Genomic DNA, 23,257 nt, shown 5'->3' on the forward strand with positions numbered 1-23,257 from the left:
AAACAATCCACTTTTTCCCCCCAAGTCCCTAAGCCTCTAAACTTTCCAGACGAAAGTGGTCACAGTGGTTAGAGTACCTGCATATGCAAATGCTTGATACAGGAGCCAGTGTGCAGCTTTTTCCAGCTCCACCCACAGGACCTCCCCTGAAACCCGGTTGCCTGGCAACAGCCATAGAGCTTGAGAAGGGGAGAGTAGGAGTGGCTGGAAACACACAACTGCTGTCAGAGCTTCTGTGAGTGTGCAGAGGGAGGGTGTGTGGTCAAGCAAGCCTGAATTGTGTGGTGTGTTTTCACAAGTTTCAGAAACTATTCGATTCATTCAAGAAGTGAGCAGATGAAAACATCAGTCAGCATACGGATTCTCTCTCTCTTGTCCTTGGCAGTGGATTACAGATTTTGATACTAAAGTTTACCAGTGGATGAGGCCTCACCTGTTGGATTTGAGTTGGATGACAACAGTGGACTGTGAGGAGTGGAGACGATCATGGTTCCTCAACTGTGAGACAGGGTAAAATTAGCTCTTTTTATTGTATTTAGCACTTGTTAGCACCTCATTTTTTCCACACTAATATTATGGCTAGACTGTCTTTTGTTGGTCTCCAAACAGTTCTCTGTTGTCTTTCTCTCATTGTTGATAATGAGATTAATTGTTAATTGAGGGCAGCTGGCAGCTTGTGTGTTCATAAACCTAAAAGTCATTTTTAGTAGGCTTGCAGATATAATTAATATGTAGGTTAAATTGTTTCACAGTTAGTTGTGACCTTGTCACTTCAAACGACACAAAACAAAGGAGGAAGAGCGTGTTTATTAGAAGAAACCATTAGCATATTCAATAATTTACGTATTCCATAAAACCTGGTAAAAGTTAGACCATTGTGAATTTTGTATACTATACTCATTGTAATTTCTCAATCTTGTCTATGGTTAAAAAAAATCTTAATCATATAATTGACAGTAATCATGCTAATGGAACACATGGGTTGGAATGCACCTCATCATGTAGCTAGACATTAAATGTGTTCTGGGTTAATGCTTTAGTGTTGTATGATTCAAGTGTCATTGAATATGGGTGTCAGTTGCTTAACTGAAACCTACAAACATAGCATTTTTTCTTTTTTAGAATTGTATTTGTCTGGTTTATTTAGTTGAAATAAGAGGATGTTTAAACCTGCAGACAGCTGTTAGGCAAATTTTTCGAGAAAGATCACCATTACACTGATTTTGGATAACAACTTTATCATACTGCATTTAAAAAAAAAAAAAAACGGTTGAAAAGGATTTTAAAAATAAACTGTTAATGGAAGTGTGTGTTAATGTGTTTCAGCTAGTGTTGCACCACTGCTGTTCCTATCTATCATCTTGCTGACATTTGTTATGTCACCTGTCTTTGCCCCCTGCACAGTCACTCTTTTTCTCTCTCTTTGCAATAAGTTTGTTTGAGTCTGCTAAATATAGACACGAGGACCAGTACAGTATTTAATTGCTCACCTGTGTTTCACACTCTTAATGTATTATATAAAAATACTCACACACCAGCCTTCATAAAAACCTCTGTAAAGCTGTCAGAATTTTTTTTTTCTCCATTGACTGTTATTCATTTGTAAATATGATATTTAACACATACATTTATTTTATTTGTGTGACATTCTGAGAAGCTTACTTGAGAAATGTTAGCTTTTCTGGCTTATCTCTCACTCAAAACCCCTTGGCTTGAGTTACTGCTTTACCACAGTGTGGGTTCCGATGTACTTTACAAGCTGCACAGCAGAGTGATGTGGTCTGGTAATGCAATCTCTCTATAAACAAAGACACTATTGGCTATATATTTGTTGACTGGATATTGGTTAAAAAAAAAAAACCCTGTACTGCAGCCAGGTGCAATCCATAAATATAGTGGTATAATATATAATATAGTGGTGTAACAATATTCAAACCATAGCATACCGAATGTGCCCTGCTGTCATTTTTCAAATTATGTCAATTTTATCATGAAATTCAAACAAATGAAAATTATGTATGTATGTGTATATATATATATATATATATATATATATATATATGTGTGTGTGTGTGTATATATATATATATATATATATATGTTTGAATTTCATGATAAAAAAATTACGTACTTTGAAACAGCGTATAAACAATAGCTATCCCACGTATCATTACATTAGGTACCCCAGGCAAGTCATTCAGTGTCCACGGCTTGTTAGTCGCTAGTCAGCTACAAAAATTAACTCTTTCGCTAAATATTAATTAATGTTAAAATTCATTCCCACCCCCCATACCCCTATTTCATTACACAGAAAGTAACAGTAGGTGTATGATTCATTATTCAGATGATTTTGTGAAGAAAACTGGTCTTGGCAGGGAGTGTTTGATGGCAATACCCTGGTTTGGGCATGTTGTGTATTTCTTTGGATTGCAAAAACTGCAGTGCATCTCAGTATAGTGACTCATTAGTTCCTGTGCATCAGCTCGGCCTTGACAGATCTTTTTGTTTTTTCTTGGGTGTATGTAGGAGGGAAAACTGACTCCTCAGACGAGTGAGAAATGTGAATCAGTGATGCATTACACTGACTGTATAATCATTATAAAATGGAAAATACACTTCTTTAGTTCAGAAACTGAGCTAGTTCCATATTTTTAGTTGGCTATATAAAATACCATGAGAAGAGCCATTTGGTCAAGATGCAGCAATATTATTAGACTCTATATTAAGGCATCTGCACACATAGACCTCAACTGGTGCTCAAGGACCTGTCCTTTTGGCCTCTGACTAGATAAGTGCTTACAGCTGACAAATTAGAACATTCTATAGAAATCCCTCAGCCATAGCAACCTCTCCTCCCATTATGTGCCAAAAACACCTGAGCCTGTTTTTGTCCTAATAGAACAATCATGTTTTGTACATGTATTTTTACTATTTAATAACTATTTTTTACTATTTATATATATTATTTCGGTTTGATGGAAAACATTCAGAGTTTCTGCTTCTAGAATCAATTTAGAATTTCAATTTTACTCTGGTGAATATTTGTCATAGTAGATTTATTTTCTAAATAGGAACATACCTTAATTCCTTGGCTACCAGAACCCTGCCATTAAACAACCCATTATAAAGCCTATTCATTTATTTCTATTTATACCAAAAAAATTATAAAAAAAATTGAATTAAAAAGTTTTGTAAGTTTAACTACTTCGTTCCTCAACTTCAACAGACAATTTTGATATTTGAGTTCAATCCAGGAAAGTTATTCTAAAACTAAATTAAGTTATGATTGCAACAGTATTTTTTACAGTGCATTTGTGTAATTAAACTTTTGACACAAAACCTCATAAGTTCTTGAGATATGGTGACCATGTAGACTAATGATCTTAGCCAAGTGTATGCATATGCTGTAGCACATTTGACTTGCTTTGATTCACAAATGTGCCTTTAGTGAGTAAAGCAGCCTGGTAAGCTGAGGATTGCTAAATTCTCTTGACAGTGAACAATTAAATAGAGCTTATTATTATAACTTGTTAATAAGATGGAAATGAGAACAGGGCCTTGGGGCTCTTCAGTTCAATGGCGAACATGAGACGTCACACTCCAAAAGGGGTCTAGGAGACCCTGTCCCTGATGTATACCATTGATTCTGTAGTTGCCTTTAGTTGTACCCATTCCGTCCTGGGAAAGGTTAATGTTTTATAATTTCTCCTTGGTTATATTGCTTGAGTTTATGTAATTACCTGACTAAACCAGTTTGTTGTTTTGGGATCAATGATTCACAAAATGGATCGAGACTTCTCCAAGAATGTAAGAGGCAGGTGGAGAGGTTTGTCATATAAGCTTACTCTTCCTACTCGTATTTCATCCTAGTATTGTGTTTGAATCTGCACGTTACAAGTTTATTTTTCCTGTTCACTTCCGCTGGTTAAGTCATTTTATAAATGGGGCACCGCTTGCTTTCTGTCTAAAATAGCCCCTATACTTACTGTACATGTGCAGCAAGCCACATTTATTTTAGCTAACTGTACTAATGAGACAGCTGCCCATGGGCCTTGAAACCCATTAAAGTATTATATTTTGGATGCTGGGTGATAAGTTTGTGTCTTCATAATGCATCTAAGTGGACTGTGGGAAACTTTTATTTATTTATAACCTGAAATAATCTTGCTTTGTCAAAAAATAAATAAAATTGTGATATTTCAAGGTATTATTGACTTTGAAAACAGGTCATGTCTGTTTTATGGTTTTACTTTCAGGAGCTTCATAAGCAGTGAAGCTGTTTTTTCCCCTAATAAATAATAATAAATTATTATGGCAAACAATATATATTATATTTTTTACTCTTTTCTTATGTTTTTTCTTTTATGAAGTTTTATTACCTAAGTTCGTGAGGAGCACATTCAGATAATTAACACGAGTGGACAGCACTCAGCAATCAATAATAAGAGGGTTCATACCGGTATAGATTCAGCAGTCTTACCTCGATCCATTGATAGTTTGCAGCATCCCCCCACCACCCCTTCTCCATACTCATATATATATATATATATATGAAGAGTTCAGATGCAAAAGCCTCTAAATGCCATTTGAAATTTTCTTCTTTAATGATGATTTTTATCAAACTTGTAAATTTAAGTTCAGTAATTTCACTTAAATGGCAATGATAATTACCTATTAATTGTTATTTAAGTGAAATTACTGAACATAAATATACAAGTTTGATAAAAATCATCATTAAAGAAGAAAATTTCAAATGGCATTTAGAGGCTTTTGCATCTGAACTCTTCATATATATATATGAAGAGTTCAGATGCAAAAGCCTCTAAGTGCCATTTGAAATTTTCTTCTAGAATGATAATTTTTATCAAGCTTGTATATGTAAGTTCAGTGATTTCACTTAAATGGCAATGATAATTACCTATTAATTGTTATTTAAGTGAAATTACTGAACTTAAATATACAAGTTTGATCAAAATCATAATTAAAGAAGAAAATTTCAAATGGCATTTAGAGGCTTTTGCATCTGAACTCTTCATATACAGTGGGTACGGAAAGTATTCAGACTCCCTTAAATTGTTCACTCTTTGTTATATTGCAGCCATTTGCTAAAATCATTTAAGTTCATTTTTTTCCCTCATTATTGTTCACACACCACCCCATATTGACAGAAAAACACAGAACTGTTGACATTTTTGGACATTTATTAAAAAAGAAAAACTGAAATATCACATGGTATTCAGACCCTTTTATCAGTATTTAGTAGAAGCACCCTTTTGATTTAATACAGCCATGAGTCTTTTGGGGAAAGTTTTTCCCATCTGGATTTGGGCATCCTCTGCCATTCCTCCTTGCAGATCCTCTCCAGTTCTGTCAAGTTGGATGGTAAACGTTGGTGGACAGCCATTTTCAGGTCTCTCCAGAGATGCTCAATTGGGTTTTAATACAGGGCTCTGGCTGGGCCATTCAAGAACAGCCACGGAGTTGTTGTGAAGCCACTCCTTCATTATTTTAGCGGTGTGCTTAGGGTCATTGTTTTGTTGGAAGGTGAACCTTCGGCCCAGTCTGAGGTCCAGAGCACTCGGGAAAAGGTTTTCGTGGATATCCCTGTACTTTGCCGCATTCATCTTTCCCTCGATTGCAACCAGTCGTCCTGTCCCTGCAGCTGAAAAACACCCCCACAGCATGATGCTGCCACCTCCATGCTTCACTGTTGAGACTGTATTGGACAGATGATGAGCAGTGCCTGGTTTTCTCCACACATACCGCTTAGAATCAGGGATGGAAATTAACTTTTTTGTCCACCGGCCACTGTGGCTGGCGACATTCTTGGGTAAACAATGGCTTTTTTAGTTTCGGATAAAACCCGTCAGATCAGCCGTTTTTTGGCATCGCCAAAGCCTTTTTTGGTCGATGAGTGATGTAAAAAAGAATGACTGGTGCGCTTGCCTTGACAGGCCGCAAACGAGAGAGAGAGAGAGCGGCCGGGCACTCTCACGTCTTCAAAAAACCCGAGCGCTGTCTTGCTCTCTCTCCCTTGCGCATATTAATCAAAATAAATTGACAAGATAGTAAAAGGTCAGAAGACCGCAGTTTCACGTGGAGCATTTGGGGATTTTTAGTGATTAGAGACTCTAGGAGCAACATGGTTCTGTCATATTTACATCATGCACTCGCGGCTAGCTCCCCCACCCTTTCGCGCTCAAGCCTCGACGGAAGAAGCGCGCGGGTTGATGTTCGCACGGCTAGCTCTTTGCTACACGAGAGCTACCCCGCCCTAAAATACACCACGCATGCGCGGCTAGCTCTCCCTTTGCAAACCGAGAGGCAAACCGCCTCTCGCGCTCCCACTTTTTCTTCCCTCATCGAGCCTCGACAGAAGAAGCGCACGGGTGTTGAAGGTGTGCCTCCTCTAAAAGTGTCCGCCGTCTGGGTGAAACAGTATGCTGTTTTTATTTAACCGCCACGGTGGCTGGTAGGCGAAGTGAGTTTACCCGCCACAACAAAAAATAACCCGCATTTGGCTGGTGGCGTGTTCTAATTTCCATCCCTGCTTAGAATTAAGGCCAAATAGTTACCATCTTGTAACTAGTAACTATCTTGGTCTCATCAGACCAGAGGATTTTATTTATCACCATCTTGGAGTCCTTCAGGTGTTTTTTTTAGCAAACTCCATGCAGGCTTTCATGTGTATTGTCACTGAGGAGAGGCTTCCGTCGGGCCACTCTGCCATAAAGCCCCGACTGGTGGATTGCTGCAGTGATGGTTGACTTGCTACAACTTTCTCCCATCTCCCGACTGCATGTTAACAATTGTTGACACAAAATGTCAACAACTCTGTGTTTTTCTGTCAATATGGGATGCTGTGTGTACAATAATGTGGGGGAAAAACTAACTTATATGATTTTAGCAAATGACTGCAAAATAACAAAGAGTGAAAAATGTAAGGGGGTCTGAATACATTCCGTACCCACTGTATATTTAATCAAATGTCAGTTTGGTGCAACTATCCTGATTTCCTAAGAAAAGAAAAAAAACATAAGAAAGGAGTAATATACCCCGCCCCCCCCCCCCCAACTCCAAAATAGTGTCTTGTCTTTTTATTATTATTATTATCAACTTCAGCAGAAAAAAAAGGTCAAACTCATCATTGACCCCTGCAATAAACAGATTTTTATCAAGAGATCCTCCTGACATCGGACCCAACATTCTCATGGGAAGCACTCCGACATGCATGGTTGCATCAGGCACTTATTTACTTTTCCTTTTTTAAAAGAGATAATCCTGATCATACATACGTATGTTTATTGTTTTCATCCTATCATGGTTATTTGAAGTGGCCTCGTGATCTGTTTACCAATAGGTTTCAGTTGAACAAAGAAACAGCAGAAAGTTTAGCATAAATCTACGTAACGTCATACAATTGTTTATTGTTTGAAGTCATGTCAGGCTTCAGAAGTTCATAAAGACAATTTTTTCAGACAGCATTTCAGACCTTTCCAGTTTCATGTGGCATATTGTCATTTACATATTGTCCAGTGCTGTACCTTGTACTGGAATACATTATGCATAAAACTGAAAAGTTTTCTGAACATCTGAAAAATACACCCACTTTTTTATTATGAATGTTAATATTCTTTTATTAGAGACCATTATGTAATGCTATCCTAAGGGGGCATTGCACTGTGAAATGTGAACTTAACAGCTTTTGCCAGGCAAACACACGTTTAGTGCATTTTTCACAAATGCATATTAATGCTTTCAGAGTTTTAGACAGTTCACTTTCTAGCTTTACGAAGGGATGTTGCTATACTTTATGTAAGAGCCTCCTTCGGGGCTTTGAATGTCATGTTTCACGCTGCGGCATGTTGTGTGCATTTATAATCAGGTGCTCAAATATGGGTAAACATAACCTGCTGAGACAGTCAATGATCATATTGTGGAGGATGAGATCTTCACAAATATAAGAGCACATACTTACCTCAGTTTTGTGACCAAATTTGATTTTGTCCTTTGCAATGAAATGTGAGAGAGTGTGAAATAAAAAATACTTTGTGTGTGTGTGTCTGTGTCTGTAGGACCACTTGCTGATCAAGCACCCTGACCACACACACACACAGGCATTTTGTATCCCTTCCCCCTCATGTTCAGCACAGCAGAATACTAAAAAGCACTTTTTTTTCTCACACATTCACACCCACCTGCTGTGTGATTAACTTACAAAAGTGACTGTTAGTTGTAGAGCCAGTTTTGTAAACCACAGAGGCAGTGTTTGATTGATTAAAAATTGGGAGGAAAAGGCTTTATGCTTTCCCAGTTCAGTCCATTCTTCTGTAAATGCCAAGCAGAATGCAAAGAGGTAACATGGGTGTCTACAAAATTTTAGCTAGTAGCTGTGATGAAACTGTTGTTTTCTTTTTGTGGTCCTATCGTGGCCTGCTATGTTATTCCTTTCAAAGTTTTTAATATACAAACAATTAATATTATTTCTGATAAAAACGTAACTAAATCGAATTAGTCATTGAATCCAATAATAAAATAAAACATGACTGTGCAGCAAGTCTCTTAAAATATCTGATAGATTGAACTGTTAGGGTTAATTTAGGTAGTAAAACGTCATATACAAAAACCTATTTATAAATAAATTATATTTTCTCAAATTAATAATTCATGATTTGTAATATATATATATATATATATATATATATATATATATATATATTATTTGTTGTTGTTTTTTACTTTGAACCACATACTGTATGTAAAAGAAAAACTTTTGGAGAATAATTAAGATGTTTACCCCTTTTTTAAACCTCAAGTTAATACGTTTATATGGTGTAAATATTTTTTTTTTAAACTAACATGAACATTAGGTACATTGTGAAGAATTTTGCACATATTTAACACTTGATTTTAAAAATATTTTTGCTGTTGTTACTCAAACACAGTATGCCTCCAGTAACAAATATTAGTAATATATAGCTGCACCATTCCGATAAACTGTTGGTATCCACGTTCTCTGCAGAGACACCAAAATTATTTTGTGGTTAGATAAATGCAGTTATCACTCACAGAATTTTTTGGATAACACTTTATTTCGATAGTCCTACAAACATTCTACTAACCATAAGTAACTTTGCATGTCAACTACCAGTCATTAGAGTCATTATCTGCTAACACTGCCTGCCCACCAAAATGGCCACCCACTTTGTGGACCCAGTGGTTCCCCAACAAACATCCTACTGATTATAAGTAACAATGCAAGTCAACTTATTCTACTAACACTAACCCTAATCTAATAGTCTACTCTATTAAGATTCTTTTAGTTAGTAAAATGTCTATAGAGGACTTTGGAAATTAAGTGTAACCGAGATTTTATCTCTGACTCTGAGAGACATCGATGAGTTTTAGAATTGTTTCTGTTCTTATGTAACCCTATGGTGTGCCGTGACTATTCTAACAGTTTTTTAAAGTCTCTTTTGCTTTTGACAGAACAGTCAGGACAGGCCAGGCTACAGTCATCAATGTCCATCCAGGAGTGCCTAGATGGCCCAATGCTTGAGGATGAGGAGGGTGAGGAAGGCAGAGGGGTGGAGAGAGAGTCAGACATAGACAATGCAGTAGACAGCGCTCCGTCATCGGTGATATCAGATGGAGGGAGAACTAGAGAAAAAGCGGAAGGGATTGGGCTTTGCCTCCCAGGAGAAAAGTGAGTGCTTTTATTTTCATTTATTTTTATTATCGTTTTCTCAATATACATAAGGCTGAATTTATTGATTTGTAAAGGAACGTGTGAACAGAATAATAATTACTTTAAGTGGAGGAACAAAAATCTACAGACAAAGCCTAAAGTGCACAAAAAAAAAAAAAATCTCTCATTGCTGCAGGTTTAGTCAGATGTGTAATCTCTCCGAGACTTCTGATCAGTCTACACATTCATCTGCCTCAATAAATGAGGAGCAGTTTGAGGACTATGGAGAAGGAGAGGATGGAGAATACACTCCTAGCAACCCCTGTCCAGACGATGAGATCCGCATTAATGGATGCTCAGATCTGGGCTCCTCTGTTTCCTCTAGGTAAGTGTGTGTTTTACTCTCTCTGACTGCCCCTAGGTCTGTTTTCAGAGGGATTAACTTTAAAATGAAAGTATAATTAGGTAAGAAATCCAGATATCAGCCTTCATTACACAGGATTTCTTTCAGTAACTGTACTAGTGGATAGAACGGTCTGACTGTGGGAAACTTCCTCACTCAAACAGCACTATGATGCTAGTAGAGAAGAAAGAATATTGTTTTGTTAACCAAATTGACTTCCTTTTATTTTAATTTTAATAATAAAAGGGGAAACATTTTCCTGTCTGTTTTGCCATTATATGTCTACTGTTTAACATATAAGGAAGTAGATGTTTGTTCGTAGAATATATTAAATGAAATGTTGGTAATATCAAAGAAAAGAGAATCTGCTGATTTTTAAGATGCATGTTCTGTCATCTAATATGCACTAATCTGATTGCAAATAACCCAAACCCAAAATTAAAATGTCTTTGGAAGTTCCAAAGAAAAAAATGTAATAAGAACAATGGGTCTCATTAACTAATGATGCGTACGCAAATATTTGTGCTAAAATGTGCGTACAAAATTGTTTGAGAACAAATCACGATTTACCAAAAATTTCGTAATAAAATTGATTCTAAATTTTACAAAAAATATTGGAACAACTGAAAACGCACGTATGCAAAAAGCAATTACTCTATACAGCCTTATAATCATGTTAAGAAGTTATATTTCGTGTTGCATTAATTGTATTGTATAATCCATAAATAAAATTATTAAATAATACAATTGAATCTCAAATAGGCTACATTCCATCATATACAGTTAGAGTAAGAAAAGCTGCGTTATAGCTTCAGCTGCAAGGTTTCTCTGAATAACACAGATATACATGTACAGCTGGCTAATGAGAGGTCTGTATAAAAGGTGTTTATTGTGAGAATTGCACACTTGGCATTGCTCGAGGATCTGGTGAGAGCGCGTTTGTAAACGACGGCAAGTTTGACGACAGTGACGAAAGGCTGTAAGCAAAGCGTGTGTGAAAAGCCCTTACATGGATATGGTTTGGGCGTGTTTTATGCAAATGACTAACCTCGTGCATGAGGCCACTCATTTACAATAGGCTACTCCGAATGCACTAACATCATCTCATTTATAAAACTGTGCATAGGATACTTGCTAAAAGTGTACGTGCGCCCTAAAGCTAAAAATGGTGTAAGCCCAAAAATATTCAGACTTATAACTCCATTAATGGGAATGGCGTATTTAATCTAAAAGTGTATATCAAATGTAAAACAGTTCCTTTTATTTATTTATTTAAACTGTTATTGTGAACATGCACTGATTAGGACTCATAATGAAGATTTAAAGTGGTTTTCCTTTATCTGTCAGTACCTCAGCTCACCATCGGTGTCGCCAAACTGCTCTGTCTTTAAAAAATGTATCCCGTCAAGGCCTTTTTTGTGCATACGCAACGGTTATAAATGAGACCCCAGAACAATGTTAAGAACAAATTCATGTGTGTGTAAACGTGTTATGAATTAGGCCGAGATTTTATTTTATTTTTATTTTATTTTATTTATAGGCCGAGAAGTTCTGCTGTGCGTACAAATATGAAATAATCCACAAAATTTTTAGTGAATGAGACTTTTTTTCTAAAAAATGAGTTTTTTAGAAATTTACTTGACTCAAAAACTATTGAGGGATGTTTGGATGGACATGATGATTCTATTGGGGAGAACATTGCACTTATGTTCTTATTTTGGCCTTCACTCTCATTCCATCCAGTGCTGGTCAGACTCCTCGGAAGATGCGCCGCGCTGGTGACCAGATGGATGTGTTCTGCTCTCAGTGCTGTAAGAGGGTCAGTCTGCTCAATGACCTGGAGAATAGGCTGAAAAACCTCAAAACCAACAGGTATAACATTGACTACATTTGTTATGAAAGATATGAAATACTTTTTCATCCAGAGGGGGTTGTCATACACTGGTTGTACACTCATCCTAAGGAAGACTTGGGATTAGAGTTAGCTCTTTGAAACTAAAGTTTAGTGGTTGTGGACTTGTCTAGTTTCTCTTCAGTAATGTAAAAGAAATGACCCCTCACATCTGGGAAATAAGCTTTTAGTGGCCTGGAATACACATTAGAGGCTCTCTAGGAGGATTAGAAGTTATTTGTTTTTCGTTCTCTTCCTGGGGCCACAATAGACAATATTAAAGCGACAAGGTGATAAAAGCAGGGTTTTCCTCTAGGAGTTAATGTGAGTATATATGAAGGCTCTGATATCTTACTGCAGTCTCTCTGCACCACTAATGATTCGCTCTCTTTTCCACACATCATCCAGCCCACCACTTTAGTGCCCATTACAGCTTTATTAGCACCTGCACACATCCACACTTTATTCTGTCTCTACGCATTCTTATTTTGCCATCTCTCGGTGCCTCCTCTTCTTTCTTACTCACATCAACATCCACATCCACACATGAACAAACAGGAAAGCCCTTCTCAGGCTTTGAATACTGATGATTTGTTGAGAATCCGGAGGTACAACCAGATCTTCTCTTCTTTTCTTCATCACTGCTGGTTTCAAAGATTGCCAGTGAGTTTACTTTAACATTTTTTTCTCTTTTGAGGAGGCTTGTAATTAGCCACTATATCTTAGCCTTTCAAAATAAAAGATGAAATTAGATCAGATGGAACATGTTGTTCATGTTGTTTTGGGAAGAGGGCATCAGATAGAAGGGGAAGAGGGAGAAAAAGACAGGATGGGTAGAGGCATAGAGAGGAGGAATGAAAGCTAAATGCTTAGTCAGGAGAATGCTTCAAGAAATGCATTAGTTCACTTCACACCTCATTCTGTCACTGCTGGAAAAAAGCTTTTGGCAATAAATCTATGTGTGCGTGTATGAACAACAGGAGAGAGTTTTGTTAATGAATTGTAGTATGTGCTTTACCATATAAATCTCTAATTCTTTGAAATCTCAATGTAAAGAATTTTTGTGAGCATTAGGTAAGGTTGGATCTGAATCTGAATATGAACTTTTGTCAAGGCCCACGCAGTGAGTGAGCCTGGGTTAAGTGCAATGTCCAAAAAATGAATAAAGCCTATGACACTTTCCACTGATCGGGTGCAATTTAGTGCCCCATTATTGTTTAAAAAGTGCACAAATACCACGTTTTTGTATTGAGATCTATTAACTAGCATATCTGTATTTTGATCAGTCCCACATCAGATTGACCATCTTAACTGTATCCTATAAATGAAATTATATTGACCATTTTGCGAGATGTAAACAATACTGGTCCAGAAGCACTTCCTGTTTCAGTTTTTTAACACTATATAAAAGCTGGGATAAAATACAACCAACACAACATATAAAACTGAATCAAAAAGTTAAACAAACATCTTTAAGATGTTTTCTTTACATGTGAAATAAAGAAAAAATACAAACTGAAACAAGAAGTGTTTCTGGACCAGTGTTTTTTACATCTTGCAAAATGGACTATACAATGGGTTGAATTACTATTCAATTATTTGTTGTAGAAATCTATATTTAATTATTTTATTAAAAAGAATGTAATGTTTAATTGATTTTAAAAGAAAGTAACATCATTTGGGAAGAAGTACATTTTTAACAATGATTTTCTTAATATTTACACAGTTGCAGAATTGGCTGCATATGTCAAGGTCAACCATTCAATTATGTTAATATAAAAAAAATTGCAAGGCAACCCTCATGTACAGTACATGTATGGTGTATTACTAAACGGTTGTTAAAAAAAGGAAAAAAAGTTTTCATCAATATCAAACAGAGACTTATACTATATGATTAATCTATGTCTATGTTTTTTTTGTTCTTTTTCCAGCCCGAACAGAAAGATCTCCAGCACTGCATTTGGAAGGTAGGTCACTCCATATCACTCTGATCAGTGTTTGTTTGTGTAGTCTATGGTGCTGTTAATCATTATCGTGTTTCCATCTCCCTCACTGCTATGACTGTGATCACCATCTGTGGTTTAATAAGTGAATATCAATATAATATAAATTTGTGGAGTCATATCATCAATATTAATCACGAGGTGAAGACAATTTGGGAAGAGGAGATGAGTATATGAACATGTCAAATCTAATCTAATTATTTTAGCGAAATTGTAGACTCCAAAGTTAAGTAAACTGAAGATTACACAATAGAGGAAAAAACACAGAGCCGTTGAGCATTGCATTTATATGTGCTCCAGACCAGTATCTGCAAAGATTTTTGGTCTAATAACCCAACAACCCCTCAGTAAAGTCACACCAAATCAGAAATTTGTTCCTCATATCAACACAAAGAAATAGAGAGTGAAATCTGTTATTTTTGATAATTAGAGCACCAATTGCTTCCTGTTTATGTTTGTAAAATTACACATGTTAGCAAAAATAATTGTCTCTCCTAAGTCTAATCATGTTGCAAATGATTGTTTCATAATCTTTTTTTTTAAAATCTGTTCAAATAAATGATATTATCAGCATAACAAGTTCAGCGAATTTGAATTGAATCATATAACGTTATTTAAAATGTTTCCTAATCTTATTTTTAAACTCTATTTATTTATATATTTTTTTAATATATTAAAAAGGTTTTCAATGAGGTTCCAGGCTAAGAACATGTTGTGACAGATTCAAGGTTATATTAAGCAATAGTTTATTATTGTGTGTGTGTGTGTGTGTGTGCGCGTGTGTGTGTGTGTATATTCACACACACACACACACACACACACACACACACACACACACACACACACACAAGTTTTTGACTGAAAATCTATGCATTAATTGAGATAGATATTTTTTATTTTTAAAACTTTTGTTTGTGTATATATACAGTACTGTGCAGAAGTCTTAGGCACACTAGTATTTTCGCCTCAAAGAAATGGTTTTAAGCCAGTTATTTATATATTTTGTTGTAGTGTCTCAGTAGGAAATATCAGTTTACATTTCCAGACATTAATTGTGCCATTACTTGTCAGAATCCTTGTGCATTCAAAAATTTCACTGGATTTTTACAACAGCCAATGCTCCACACGGAGGTCGGATCTCACCATCATCGAGTGCATCTGAAATTATATGAAGAAACAGAAAAAACATGACTAAGACCAGAAGAACTGCGGCAACGTTTCCAAAGACGCTTGAAAAAACCTGCAAAACTAAAAACTATGTGCAATACCTGGACAAAAGCTGTTTTAAACGTAAAGGGTACTAAACACCTATTGATTTGATTTAGTTAACTGTTAAAAGTTAATAACAGTTAATAAAAGTGAATTGATAAATAAAATCTATTTATGATTATGACATTATTTTTGAAAACATTCTCATTTACAGCATTTTTACACAAGTGCCTTAAACTTTTTCACAGTACTGTAGCTTTGCAGGCAGGCAGGCACTACCTTCGAGACGTTGCCGCAGTTCTTCTGGTCTTAGTCTCTGTTTTTTCTGTTTCTTCATATAATTTCAGATGCACTCGATGATGGTGAGATCCGACCTCCGTGTGGAGCATTGGCTGTTGTCAGAATCCTTGTGCATTCAAAAATTTTACTGGATTATTACAATTAATGGCACAAAAATGTAAACTGATATTTCCTACTGAGACACTACAACAAAATATATAAATAACTGGCTTAAAACCATTTCTTTGAGGCGAAAATACTAGTGTGCCTAAGACTTTTGCACAGTACTGTGTGTGTGTGTGTGTGTGTGTGTGTGTGTGTGTATATATATATATATATATATATATATATATATATATATATATACATATACATAATATTTACACTCCCATGCGACATTTGATAAGATTCTTACAATCAAACACAAGAGAACTGTCTAGATCATATATATGGGGGTCAGTTTTTCTTGTCCCTTTGGCAACCAGTCTCCTACTCTAAATCACAGTGACGAGATGAAAATGGCCTGCCAAAGCTGACCTGAGTGAAAGAGAGAGAGAGAAAAAGCAGAGCTAGAGAGGGAGAGACCAATGTGTGTAATTTGTATAATGTATTTTCATGTGTGAAATCATTGCTTTGACGACAATGACAGACATAAAACAAAGTGACAACCAAGATCTGACTCTGCAGAAGTGTGAATATGTATTTGTGTATACACAAGTTAACGCCTCTCAGAGCCTAATGCAAGTGGGACAAGAGAATAGTGTTCATGTTTGCGCATGTGTATGCGTCTTTTAGACAAGTGCTTTTTGGTTCTGTGTGGGTGGGTGGACTGGATCGGGCACTGCTCCAGCTCTCACAATGCCTCTACTGGCCAGTGCCTTCTCTCTCTCATAACCGCAGTGCTCCTAAAGATGCACAGGCATTGAATGTGGATGCATAGAATGGATGGGTGCAGTGATGCAGCATGGGTAGCGTAGTCTGCAAGTAATTGATGCTGCAGTGTAGTCCAATCCATCCATAGAACTGAGCAGAGAGGTAAGTGGGACGTTCCTCTTGCAAAATGTAGCTGTCAGCATGGGATCTGAATGCTGAGGGTACACAAAATGAACTGGTGTTTTGTGTGATGAATCAAAATATAATTGCCTTTTGTCTTATTGTGATGCAATAGTATAGTATTCTATGATTAAATTGTTCCTGTTTTTGTTTTGTGTGCATGTGGGTCAACAGGCAGCTGTTCCACAACAGTAACCTCAGCAGTAGTCACGGCAGCACAGAGGATTTGTTCAATGACAGCATTGACTCCTGTGAACTAGACATTAGTGAGAAGGTAAAATCTCCTCACAGCACACTCATCTACTTTCTGATCATAGACCTGTGAAAACCACATCACCAATGCAGACTGTCTTTGGAGTGTCTTTTTAAACGCACGCTTAGTGCTGATCTCTGCTCAGGAAATCACATCCGTATATGTGTAAGCTTCTTAATGCAGGGGGTCAAATGGGTCTAGATGATGCTGGTACTTAAATTGGATTTTGTCTGTATCTGGGTGTTTCTTCAACTTTGTGCACTTTTATGTCCCATGGTTTGATTTGAATTAACACATTTGAGAACTTTTTGCGTTTATGTGCATAAATATTTAGTATTTTATTAAATACATTTTCCATTTTAGGGAATAAAGAAAAAGAAAGGTCATATTGTGTTTGGGAAGTAATCAATTTAAACTATTTGTAAATGAAAGTTTTATTTTAAAGTATGCACACATTACCGTTCACTGAAGACTGTTCCTACGTGACATTAGTTAACAGTGAAAGAATGCCTGGTAAAATATAAACGTTTAATATTTGACAACTGTTTTGAATTTATAATATGCTATCATTTCCATGATTCATTCTAACTGAATATGACGGTGCAAGAAATGTTTCGCGTTTTCGACTTTCAGATTAAGAATGAAGCCCCTCCTTCTTTAATAATTTCGGTGATGCGTAACGGAGCGCCACAGAGCAGTATCAAGAATATCATATACTGTACATTGCACTGAAATATATCTTTTTTATCTTTATTATCTTTTTTAAAGTGTACAATGCACAAAACAGATCTTCATTGCAGCGACTCTTTTAAGACAGACGTCTTAACAGACGTCTGTGATTGGCTACAATGCTCAATACTGCTAAAGCACGTTGGTACCTTTGATACAAAGGGAGAAAATATAAATCTAATCCTGTAAAATGCTCTTGTCACCATTAGGCAACGCTGTAATCATATTCACAATTATTTTTCAGAATAATTTTTAAGACCTATAGAAAGACAAGGTAACAAAATATTCTGGGCTAATATAATGAAAAACACCTGTTTCTTATATTTATTTAAAACCGGTATCAATACAAGTTTACATGTCTGCTATGTCTGTTGTTGCAAAACTTTTTTCATGGTAGTGCTGATAGTCATTCAGACAAGACTGGTTCAGAAGCAGCCACTAATAGTGAGATTTGCATTCATTGTTGTTTCCTACACAGGTGAGTTACTTGGACAAGAAAGTGACAGAGCTGGAAAATGAGATTCTGATGAACGGGGATGTGAAGTCCAAGCTGAAACAGGAAAACATACAGTTGGTCCACAGGTGAATTGCTACTCAAGGTGCACCCACACAAAGTTAATTTCAATGGAACTATGTTATATGCATATGTATTTGCATACTTGTCTCTTTAAAGAGCAGATTATTTCCTATATAAAATAGTCTTCACAAATGTTTTGCATTTACTGAATGCCAAAAGGTCAAAACGGGTCTCTGCAGGTCTGCCAAAGATAAATGTTAATGTTGAGGACTGTGCTTGAACAGGATTCACGAATTGGAGGAGCAGCTAAAAGACCAGGAGACCAGAGCAGAAAACATGATGGAGGAGGAGCTCAGGAGACACAAAGAGGCCTACAGTCGACTGGAGAAAGACAAAAACACACAGATAGAGCTGCTTACAAATCGGTGAGGGACAAAAATAACATTTCAGCACAATGTGAATTGTAATTACAAAACTCCAATTTTTTTTTCTTAAGAATTTTGAGTAAAAATATCCAAATATCTTTGAAACAAGATCAATTTACATAAATCTAACTAAAAACGTAGTGAGGTTTAAGTTTGGATTAATTAAGTTTCTAATGGCCACCAAGGGCATATTTATTCGATTTAAAAATACAAAAAAACAAAACAAAAACGTAAGATTGTGAAATATCATTACAATTTAAACTATCTGTTTTCTATTTAAATACATTTTTAAAAAATAATTCCTGTGATGGCAAATGTGAATTTTCAGCATCATTGCTTCAGTCTTCAGTCACATGATCCTTCAGAAATCATTCTAATAAGCTGATTTGGTGCTAGGTTATCAATTATTATTATTGGTACTCAATAATGATTTTTTATTATCAATGCTAAAAATAGTTTAGCATAAACTTTTACAAATATTTTTTATAGAAATCTTATATACACCAAACTTTTTAATTGCAGTGTATCACAGGAATAAATTACACTTACACAATAAGAAAATAAAACTATTTGCCTGTACTATAGTGTAACAAGAATAAATGTAATTTTGTGTTTTAAAACAAACACATTTTATAGAAATTTGCTTCTAAAGTAAATGTATAAAGAATACAGATTAATGCAAATAATTTCATCATGCAGTGAAAACAATGCTTAATTTCAATTTATTTTCTAATCTGTACCTCATTTTTTACATATTCGTCGGCAGGCAGGTTTTACACTCCACTGTCCCACTATTTCAGCTTTTTTAACTCTTTCCCCATCATTGTCCCCACCAGTCACCGGCAGCATTTTCACAACATTTTCATGGTGCCCAGAATACTTTGTTGAATGAACATGTGAACATGCAATATATCAAAAGAAAGAACAGAGCCTTTTCAACAAAATAAACCCATTTTATTCTATCTTAATGCATTCTTTTTTTATCAACACTTGAATGTTTTGAAAGTTTAATTAAAAAAACTATTTGAGGAAAAATGCGTTTTGTCAAATACTACATCCAGATAGGAGGGTCGAAATTTCGACCCTCGTTCTGGGTCGAAATTTCATTCAGTAAAATTTGGCAGTTTTGATTTATATGCCGTTTAATGTTGATGATCAATTTATTTTACTTATTCATGTTCTTACATGATATTGCTTGTTTCTGCTTCTTTTTTACATACCCTTTGATGAGGAGAATCAGTTCTCTTTCAGGTGTCATAGCGCATCCTATGGTATAACAGTGAAAACACGGAAAGCCGTAAATTTCCATAAATGGCAGGGAAACTTTGTCTCAAATTATGTAAATTTCCATCAATGGCAGGGGAAGAGTTAAACACTCTTCCTTGGAGGTCTTCCAGTATTGGTGTATATCCCAGTATATAGTGCACTTATGAAGCCAACACAGTTAAGCCACTGAAGGGAACTTTACATTATATTTAGAAACCTGAGATCGTAATTTACAGAGCTATTGTGCAGTGGACTTATTGCATCAGTAGTATGATGGAAGGCTTCTTTTCTTTTTTCTTTTTTCTACCGACAGACTACATCATCTAGAGGAGGAAAATGGAGAGATGGCAATGAATATGATCAGACTAAAATCCCAGACAGATAAACTGGATGAGGTGGGACAGTTTTACTATACATATTCATGACCTTTTTAATTTAGGTTGAAGGAAATGTAAATGAGGATGAATGAATGCTTGTAATAGTACTGCTTCATTTTAAAGGTACACCATTTTGTATATATATTTTTTTCTCAAATAAACAGAATTGAAATAATGATTCAATACATCATCAATCCTTCTACTAAAATGGTTTCACAGAAAAGTCCGTACATACGTCATGTGTGTGTGTGTGTGTGTGTCAACATATCCGTAAATGAAGAAAAGTTGCTCCGGCCACTTTGACGCGTGTATGGTGAGGGAGTGGTATAGTTTAATGTCACAAGTTACTAGCAAGAAGGTTTAAAAACGCTGAGCAGAGGAGAGCCTGCTGGCAAAAAGAGAATGTGATCAAGCTCACAATAAAATGAGAATCAACATTGACTTGGCTTTTCGGAGATGGTGACAACTGAGGGATTTCAAATGTTGTAAAAAAAGACTACCCAGAGATTTTTATTACTCAACAGGTAAGTAAGGTATTTTATTGAACAGATAAATTGCTATATGTAGCTCTAACAGAGTTCATTTTAAGCATTACCCATTGTGAAGGGAACCATTTTCATCCGCAGTCGCAAAGAGCTGAAGAAGCACAACTGAAATGATGTCCTTCAGTAAAATCCATGCGGGTTTTTTTATCCGCTAGAGGACCAAAAGTTAGATTAGTTATTAGTTACAAAATTAGTTTCTAACACATGTTCTGGCTTGTAAAGCCATCTGCAGTTCTTACAACATTCTTTGTATGTTGGTTAGAATTTGATCAAAAAGGGTTTGCCAACTAAATGCCAACTTACTATTATGTCAGATTTATTTTTAATTGTTTTATTCAGGGAGCTCACAAAAAATTACATAATAGGGATCTTAAATAAATGACAAGTAATTGTCCGAATTGACTGTACACCTGCTTAAATGTCCTGTTTGTGTTTGTGAAGGAGAGGCAGCGGATGACAGATAAGCTGGAGGATACAAGCCTGCGGTTGAAGGATGAGATGGATCTGTACAAGAAGATGATGGACAAGCTACGACTGAATAGAAATGAGTTTAAGAAGGAAAGAGATACCATGCAGGAGGTAAGTTCTAAAATGTGCTTATTTTTTGACACTGGTTAAAACGGACATACTAAATAACCTATTAATGGTGGAAATGTCTTTATTATAATGATTTGAGAACTATAACCATACCGTGCAATCATTTAGTATTTTTTAAGAATATATTTCATATACAAATTTTGGCAACTTTTGATAATTAGAAAAATCGCATAGAAACTTATGTAAAGATTGAGATAATGCTGATTTTGCCCACTGGTCACTAAAGTAAATTTAGAGTAAACAATGTAAAAAATGCAGTGATTTCAACAATCTTTTATTCAGCATGTTATTCAGCAAGTTGACAAGCTCTTCCTAATCTTTTATGCCAGTTGTTTTTTAAGTCTATATAGTCACCCAATTATATTTACTGAATTATATTTACCTTGGCCAGCTTTATTTGCACTTAACAGGTTGCATAACCTATCTATTAAAACACAAATTAAACCGTCTAAATGTGAAAACATACAGGTCAAACGGAGGTACATTTACACAAACTGTATGAAGACTCAGGGAGCATATTCTATTGAGAATTGCTAGTATATTGAATTCAATAGATTCATTTAGCTCAGAATTATTCTGTCTATAGCCTATACAGCAATCCTGTTCTTGACTACATATAAAACAGAAGTGTTCTCAGTTCAGTAGCTTGGTGCTTTTGCAAGTGCTTTTAAAAGTGTCTTTTTTTTGTTCAGCTGATTGAAGATCTTAGGCGAGAGCTGGAGCACCTCCAAGTATACAAGCTGGAGGCAGAACGAATGGGGCGTGTTCGCAGATCTTCCATTAGCCTATCAGAATACAGCACTCGAACACGTGAGAGTGAGTTGGAACAGGAGGTCAAGAGACTAAAACAGGTGAGAGATGGAAAGCTGGTAACTCGATCTCTCAGCATGTATATTTCCTATGGCCTTTACTACAGTAGTCCCATTGTCAAATCTTTGACAAAATGTAAAATGCCATTTACATTACGAATGTTTTAAAATGAAAGGATTTGTTTATTTAAGATTGTTTCCTCCAGTAAAGGCTGTGAACTTCATCCCATTCAGGCAGTCTCAACTTTTTGTTTTAAAATTAATAATAATTAAAAAAAACTATGGAAGCTTGTTTCCACCAAAGAATAAAAAATAAAAAGGGGAATTGCGACTTTATCTCCCAAATTGCAACTTTATCTCCCAAATCTGACTTTTTTACTCGCAATTTTTAGATTATATCTTCTTTTTGCAATTGTGAGTTATAAAATCAGAACTGTAAAAAAAATATATGTATTCGCGTGATAGTCGCAATTTCATGTAATAAAGTCATAATGGCAAGAAAAAGTCAGATTTGCGAGTTTATACACACACATGCAGAGAGAGAAAGAGAGGAAAGTTTTAGAGTGCACAAACACATTGATTCCTCTTTCTCATAAATTAACAGCTGAGAAAGATACTGGATGTTGTGTCGATATATATTCGATCCATGCATTGAGTCTTCAAGTGACAGCAGCCTAATATTCCTGCTGCTCTCTGTCATTATGTTAATAAAACAACAAAATGCAGCTTTAACAAAGATTAATCTATATTTTATTTCTATATTGAACACATTAGTGCAGTTTTACATTTAGGCCTATAAATGTTGTAGCCTACCTGCATCATGCTACTGTTATACTTTGTTACTTTGTATACACTCACCTAAAGGATTATTAGAACACCTGTTCAATTTCTCATTAATGCAATTATCTAATCAACCAATCACATGGCAGTTGCTTCAATGTATTTAGGGATGTGGTCCTGGTCAAGACAATCTCATGAACTTCAAACTGAATGTCAGAGTGGGGAAAAAAAGAAAAAAAAAATCAATTTTGAGCGTGGCATGGTTGTTGGTGCCAGACAGGCTGGTTTGAGTATTTCACAATCTGCTCAGTTACTGGGATTTTCAGGCACAAACATTTCTAGGGTTTACAAAGAATGGTGTGAAAAAAGGAAAACATCCAGTATGCGGCAGTCCTGTGGGCGAAAATGCCTTGTTGATGCTAGAGGTCAGATG

General features: G+C 35.8%; 1 protein-coding gene across 1 annotated transcript in view; it reads left to right on the forward strand.

Moving 5' to 3' along the window:
* The first annotated feature begins 283 nt into the window (after positions 1–283).
* Positions 284–23,257, forward strand: part of rab11fip4b (RAB11 family interacting protein 4 (class II) b) — a 28,384-nt gene continuing 5,410 nt past the window's right edge. The window contains exons 1-12 of the mRNA XM_089134615.1: positions 284–510; positions 6,205–6,398; positions 9,490–9,706; positions 9,885–10,073; positions 11,835–11,963; positions 13,914–13,949; positions 16,701–16,800; positions 17,987–18,090; positions 18,310–18,450; positions 20,030–20,111; positions 21,080–21,217; positions 21,928–22,086. Coding sequence (XP_088990741.1) covers positions 422–510; positions 6,205–6,398; positions 9,490–9,706; positions 9,885–10,073; positions 11,835–11,963; positions 13,914–13,949; positions 16,701–16,800; positions 17,987–18,090; positions 18,310–18,450; positions 20,030–20,111; positions 21,080–21,217; positions 21,928–22,086 — 1,578 coding nt within the window. The 5' untranslated portion in view covers positions 284–421. The remainder of the gene's footprint in view (positions 511–6,204; positions 6,399–9,489; positions 9,707–9,884; positions 10,074–11,834; positions 11,964–13,913; positions 13,950–16,700; positions 16,801–17,986; positions 18,091–18,309; positions 18,451–20,029; positions 20,112–21,079; positions 21,218–21,927; positions 22,087–23,257) is intronic.

This window comes from Pimephales promelas, chromosome 8 (genome assembly GCF_988280905.1).
Source record: "Pimephales promelas chromosome 8, fPimPro1.hap1.1, whole genome shotgun sequence".
Lineage (NCBI taxonomy): Eukaryota > Metazoa > Chordata > Actinopteri > Cypriniformes > Leuciscidae > Pimephales > Pimephales promelas.